Here is a 7204-nt window from a genome sequence, read left to right on the forward strand (position 1 = left end):
GGTGTTTTTTCACCACAAGCAAGGGATTATCAATAAAACATTGAAAGTATTGTCTTCGGTTTTAATAATTAGAAAATGATTTTTATATTTAATTGTTTAATTAATAAAATAAAAAATATTAGTTTTATTTAAGTAACAGATTGACATGTTAAAGGTTTCGCACGACACAACCCTATATAGGGTTGTGTTATGGGTCTATCAATTTTTGTGGGTTGGCCTAGCACAAAAGACCCGTAATTGTGTAGGCCTTGTCTCGACACACCCTACAAACACAATAGGCCACACCGAAGTCAGCTCAACATAATTCACCGACACCTCTAATCGTATTAAAGGTGAAGTATTTTGCAAGTTCCACATCAAATTATACTTTTAAGTATGTCAATTCCAAAGGCTGCCTTGATAGTAGTATGATTTGAGATGAAAAAAACTAAAGTCACTAGAACTAGCAAATCTATTTAAGTTTAAATTCGAATTTAAACTAAATTTAAATTCATTAAAATACTAATATTCAAATTAATATGGATGAAATCTAAAATTAAATTATTTTCTAATAAAGTTGAAGTATCATCTCATTAATCTCAATCTAATGTATAAAATTAGGAATTCAATGGTATCAAATATCATATTAATTCATTTTGCATGCATTTAAATTTTTAATTTTTAATGTAATTTTTTCTCTAATTCTTTCCCAATCTAAGATATATATATTTTTAAGATTTTTGAAGCAAATCTCACTTAATTTTGATAATTTAAAGCCCTCAAACGTGCATCCCTTGACCAAAATTTCAGTGTGTTACACGATGTCGTCGTCAACAAGTTAAATATGTATCCGTTGAGAAATGTTTATAAGGTTTTGATAAAGCCAAAAGATTATTTCCCACCCAAGGTTTGATAGAAATGAAAATTTGTATCCTTTAAATTTTAAAAAGCTAAATTGTTTATGGCCAAAGGACTTATTTCCACCCCAAGTATCCTATTTTCTCAAATATCTCCTTCTTAACTATGAAAATCTCAAACATTCACTCATGAAAGGTTAAGTATATTAGTTTCAAGGGTAAAATCATCATTTTATCTGTAATATTAAAAATAAATTAAAATTTAATCTTTTTTTTTCCCTCTTAAACTCTAAAAACTAAAAATTTACTCTCTATGTCAAGTTTTAAAAAATAACATTTTCCCCCTTGGGTTTAGTTTTTAATCTCTGGATTTGACTTCGGAGATTGGAAGCTAAACCCTAAGGGGGGAAATGTCATTTTTTAAAACTTGACTTAGGAGAAAAATTATTAGTTTTTAGAGTTTAGAGCGGAAAAGGAGATTAAATTTTAAGAGGTTAAAGTTTCATTAACTTTAACCATTCATAAGTAAGTGTTTGGAATTTTCAAAATTAATGAGTGAAAACTAAGAAAATATGATACTTTGGGTGGGAATAAGTCCTTTGGTCCTTTTTTATTTATCTTCTTCTGTAAGTAAATTATGTTAAGTGAAAATAAAAATATCATTTTGCATAAAATGTTTTATTCTATTTTTCTTTTTCCAAATGACTTATGTTTGGGGTGAATATAATTCTTGAAAATATTAGAGGTGTTAATAATCGTTTTAAGGGATTTTAGAATTCAAAAAAAGTTCATGGTATTTTAAAATTTTCAAAATTTTAATATGCCCCTAATAGTTTGAAAATGAAAATTACACCTTAAAAAACTAAATAAAACATAGCATTTTATTATTGGTAAAAGTTTTGATATTTTTAGAGGTCTAAGTCGATAATTTCTAAATTGGTAGAAATATATTAATAATTTGATATTTATATTAACTATTATTGGAAATTTTGTAATTTTAGTAAATGGGACAATAGTTATTTCTAGGAAAACAAAAAAAATCTGTTAATGGAAGTAAATGATGACTAGAAATTTGGTTATTTTCAAAATTAAAAGGTGTAAATTTGACGTTTGATCAAACCTTGAGTGGGAAATGGTCATTTGGCCTTTTGATTAGAGACTACTGTGATAAACCATAAAGAATCTCAAATCAGTATATAATTGAGTTTAAAAGCTTATTTGAGTCAAATTACTTTTTATATTTTTCCGAACAGATTTTCCTTGGTTTTTTATTAAATTACCTAATAATCCCATATTTTTAATTTACTAAAATGATACATGTGTCCATTATTCAATTTGTTATTTGCTAATAGAATCATAAAATGAGAAAAGATTATCAACTTCTAATTAATGTATATAGATTAGATTCCTACATAATCTCTCAATTACTTATAATAAATCCATTATCCTAATTAAAATTATAGATAAATTCAAACTAAAATGAACTTGATTAAAATTTAATAAAGCACCATATCAATTGATAATCAATTATATTAGAGAAGACGACAAATTGTTTAAAAAAAAATAATGAATAATCGTTATAAAAGAAGAATATTTAAAAAATAAGAGTTTCGATAAATAATTGTCCCTCAAACTTGAGTTGCTCATAGTTTGGTTCGCTTTAATTAATGTTTACTTGAGTTAAAGTTCAAACCATTTAAATTTGGCTCTCAAGCTGAGCTTAAGTTTTATGTAGGTTGGTTTAGTAAGCATGCAACTTGGCTTAAGTAAACTATTAATAATCTATTACAAATTTGAAATCTTGCACTTACATCCTTAAAATTTTTTCTTTTATAAATTTTGAATTTCAAGAGTTAATTGAAAAAAAAATAAGTTTATAGGGTTTTGATGTAATTTTTTAAATTATAAGGGGCTGACAAAACTTTTAAATAAAGTTTTGGTCAATAATTCTTCTAGCAAGTCTGAGTCGAACAAATTTTAGTTTGATGAGCTTAAATTCTTACTTAAGTTTAATTTGACTTAATTATACTATCAATCAAAATAAAATTTTAATTCGAATTTAACTTATTCAATCTAAACATAAATTTGAGTCTAAATTTGTCAGATTTAAATTATGCCAGATTAAAATTATAAATCTAATAGCTACATTATCTTTTAATTACTAAAATAATAATAATAATAACAATAATAATAATAATAATAAATTTTAAAAAAAAAACAATAATCATATAACCAACCTACGATAACAAATATAAGTGGATATACATTTATTATCATGTGCTCTTACAATAAAACTATGTATATTACAATTTTATACATAAATAATAATATATTATAATATAATTAAATATTATTTTGTTATTTATTTATTTATATATAAAATTATATATATTATTTACACTCCCAATATCACTAATATTTTTATTAAAACATTGTTTTCTAAAATTTATCCTCAAATTATTCCGTTCCATACGTAAATTCTCCATAAAGGAAAGGCTTAAAGCAACTCCACTCCCCTTCTCTCTTCTGCAGAAAGCTTTCTTCTTTTCTTCAATTCCTCCATTAAAATTCTGCAACTTCTTCAACCTTCCATCACACTTAACAAGCATGTCTTCAATCCCTCTACTTCTCCTTCTTCTTCCCATTCTTTGCCTCACTTTCTCTCTCCTCCCCACTTCATCTTCCTCCGCGGTCGACACTTTGGTCTTCGGCGGCTGCTCCCAGCTTAAATATGCCCAGGGCTCCCCCTACGAGAACAGCGTCAACTCGATGCTTACCTCCTTAGTCAACTCAGCCACCTTCACAACCTACAACAACTTCACAATCCCTTCCTCCACCTCACAAGATGCCCTCTACGGCCTCTTCCAATGCCGCGGCGACCTCAACAACGCCGACTGCGGCCGCTGTGTCGCCAACGCCGTCAGCCAACTGGGCAACACGTGTGCCAACTCGTGCGGCGGTGCGTTGCAGCTGGATGGCTGTTTCGTAAAGTACGATAATACGACGTTTTTAGGGGTGGAGGACAAGACCGTACTGGTGAACAAATGTGGGCCGTCGATTGCGTATGACTCTGACGCGTTGACTCGGCGTGATGCGTTGTTGGGTTTTTTGGCGGCGAGTGATGGGAGTTACAAGCCGTACAGAGTTGCCGGGTCGGGGGATGTGGCCGGTGTGGCGCAGTGCGTAGGAGATTTGAGTGCGAGCCAGTGTCAGGATTGTTTGTCAGACGCAATCGGACGGCTGAAAACTGACTGTGGGGCCTCCAAATGGGGTAACATGTACTTGGCCAAATGCTACGCGCTATACTCCAAAGGTGGAGATCAGTCGAACGGCGGTGACGGTAAGCGGTTTCACCACCTTGTTGGGTGGTGGTTTCTGGTTTTCGGTAATATTTTATTTTTATTTTTCATTTAAATTAGTGGGATTTTAAGAATTTTTTTAAATGCTTCTGGTAATATGTGTTAATTTAATTTTTGTTCATTATTATTTAATATTGAGTTTGCATGGTGGTTTGGTCTCTTGTGTAAAGTTTTAGAGTGTGGGGGACTAAAATGAAATTTCTCATTAGTTACTTTGCTTAAAAATTAACCATCCCTTTGTGTTAAATTCAAATCCCCTCTCATAGAAAGAAAATTGATTTTCTCGCATATATATGATATTGTGAACATTGGCAAAATCATAAATAAAATTTATGAGGTTAAAATTGAATAATATTAAAATATAAAAATGTTAATAAAAAATAATAAAATTTAAAAAATAAAAAATTTAAAAAAAATTATCCATATTTTATATATAATAAGTAAAAAAATTTTGAAAGTAAAAAAGTCAATTGACCCCTTTGACCCTCATCACGGGTCAGATTTGTTTTATGAATTTGCATACATATTTAGTGACGTGTTAAAATTATATGGTTCTAAAGGGCAGTGGATATACGTACCGGTCGTATGAAACAAAGTTGAGTGTAATTTGAACGGCTGAAAATTTCCACTTTATTGGGTTAAATTTTTTCCTTAATTTGACAAAAAGTAATATTATATGTATATATTTTAGATATCTAGATGATATATCATCATGTGATTAAATATTATTTTATCTTTAATTTAATCATTCAATCATATGAAGATATATTATCTGTGTACCTAAATTTTATACTAAAAATATGTACATAATTTTATTGTTTGATAAAAAGGTTGAGTTCTATGTTTCAAATTGAATCCGGTGTCAACGAATGAATGTTTTAGCATTATAACAATAAAATTATGTGAATTTATTTTTTAATCAATAAAACTATATGTATTCATTTTTAGTATATAATTTGTGTACACCGATGAAGTGTCATCATGTGATTAGATATTTCTTTATCATATGGTGACATGTTTTAAAATCACTTAATTACATGATGACATATCACTGTGTACATGAATTATATACCAAAAATAGATACACATAATATTGCTCTTTTTTAATACCCAATTAAATATTCAAATTATGTGATATTATGTGATTAAATGATTTTAAATTTATGATAAAGTACATATAATTATATGATAATATGTCATTTAAATATTTAATCGGTTATTCAAAATTAAGTGCACATTACATTTGTTGAAACTATAAAGCCATAATTTTGACCATTTGGATATTTGGGGAAATTTTTTTAAAAAAAGAGTCAAAGTAGTTTATACTTTCCTGTATTTAAACCCTAAATTATAGTGCTCAAAGTTGCCTGTAAAACACCAAAATTATAATCATACATGAAATGAGAAAGAAATTATAAGGCCCACTTTGAATTAATGTCTTCTTAGAAATCAAATGAAAGTATCCAATGCTAATTTTGCACTCTCCAAGTAATGGTAACGAGTAGGGATAGATTCGATTCAAGTTATTCAAACCTGAATAAATAAAGTTTAAACTAAGAAATTTCATATCATTGATCTCAAGTTCATATCTCACTAGTGTGGTTACATTAGAGCTCGTCTTGTCTATTATTCTTTTTCTTTACTATTACGTTCTATTACTAATTAAGCAACCCAATATCAAGCCGATCATTGCTTATGTTCAACTTAGATTGAATTCAATCTCTATTAACACCCAAGTGAACATGGTCAAGACCAAAATTAACATCAAAATCTCTTGTTGTTTGTTTAGAAAGTGTCGTTAGATTATTCATTGGAAAATTCTTGAGTAACACATTATATTTCCATGGCCATTTTTTTAAATTGATTGTCCATTGTTGGATATTAGTATTCTCTTTATTTGATTATTAATTTCCATTGTAGATAACGACCACGACAACAACGATAACGAAAGTGAGAAGACACTCGCAATATTAATTGGAGCCTTTGCTGGGGTTGCCCTTCTCATTGTCCTTCTTTTTTTCTTGATAGAAGTATGCGACGGAGAAAAAGGTAATGCCCACCACCTTTTCTTATTCAAAGTAAAGACTAAACAATAAGTAAAAATATTAATGTGTCATTATATGATTGAATTATTATAAATTAAAAATAAAATACATTTAATTATATGATGATATGTTAACATTTTTACTGGTATTTGTATTAGTTTTAATGTTATTGATTCAAGACCGTTATTAAACTAAGAAAGTTACCCTTTTTCCTTTTAACATCAAAATTGTAAAGAGACTAATTATTTTTCCTTCAACTCTTTAGATTGTGCAGATGGAAAATGATACAATTTGTAGACACACAAAGGAAAACTCTCACAACTCTCTTGGTAAATCAAATTGTTTTTTACTTTCGGTGGTCCATTTTCCACTTTCTCTTTTGTTTCTTTTCTCTTTCGTAAGTTTTTTTTTTTTAATGCCTTCCAAGAAAGAAACCTTTGAAACAGTGGATAGAATAAAAAGGAGCAATGTTATGAATACTCAATTTTGAGTATTCAATTAAATACATAGATAATATGTTATTATGTTATTAGATATTATTTTATATGTGATTTAAAATTATACAATCATATGATAACATATCATCTAAGTACGTAATTGGATACTTAAAACAAAAGTTGCAATAAGGTGATGAAAAAAGACAAGTAGGCTTCACATCTCTTAACCCAGGTAAAGTGGGCTTGTCTCTAGTTACTTGTACTATTACTACTAATAATAAGCAGTGAAATTAATCACTTTTCTTGGAAGTGCTTTTTCTTTTTGTGATGTCTTTTAGATACTTCTAGTGCTTTTGATGTTGGCGTAATTTTAGCTTTTTGCTTACTTCCCTTTAAGAGTTGGCAAAATTTTATTTCATCCAAAAGTTTTATGATATATATATATATGGGTAAGTGATTCTAAATACCCTATTAAAAAGTCGGAATGGTGACTTAAATCGGCCAATTTCATATATATGGAATTGAAA

The 7204-nt window shown here is 28.7% G+C and overlaps 1 protein-coding gene across 1 annotated transcript; it reads left to right on the top strand.

The window, feature by feature from the left end:
• Positions 1-3298: 3298 nt before the first annotated feature.
• Positions 3299-6986, top strand: LOC123205379 (plasmodesmata-located protein 6-like). Its single transcript, XM_044622322.1, has 3 exons — positions 3299-4176; positions 6116-6244; positions 6506-6986. Exons 1-3 carry the CDS (start codon positions 3444-3446, stop codon positions 6523-6525), a joined length of 882 nt encoding a protein of 293 aa, XP_044478257.1. The 5' UTR covers positions 3299-3443; the 3' UTR covers positions 6526-6986.
• The last annotated feature ends 218 nt before the right edge of the window (positions 6987-7204 follow it).

The sequence above is a fragment of the Mangifera indica genome, unplaced genomic scaffold, assembly GCF_011075055.1.
Source record: "Mangifera indica cultivar Alphonso unplaced genomic scaffold, CATAS_Mindica_2.1 Un_0004, whole genome shotgun sequence".
Taxonomy (NCBI): domain Eukaryota; kingdom Viridiplantae; phylum Streptophyta; class Magnoliopsida; order Sapindales; family Anacardiaceae; genus Mangifera; species Mangifera indica.

Bases quoted from the DNA above. Each gene is read 5' to 3' on its own strand.
- LOC123205379 (XM_044622322.1), top strand. From the start codon at position 3,444: ATGTCTTCAATCCCTCTACTTCTCCTTCTTCTTCCCATTCTTTGCCTC. The intron at 4,177-6,115 runs GTAAGCGGTTTC...TTTCCATTGTAG, and splicing joins TCAGTCGAACGGCGGTGACG to ATAACGACCACGACAACAAC. The intron at 6,245-6,505 runs GTAATGCCCACC...TCAACTCTTTAG, and splicing joins AGTATGCGACGGAGAAAAAG to ATTGTGCAGATGGAAAATGA.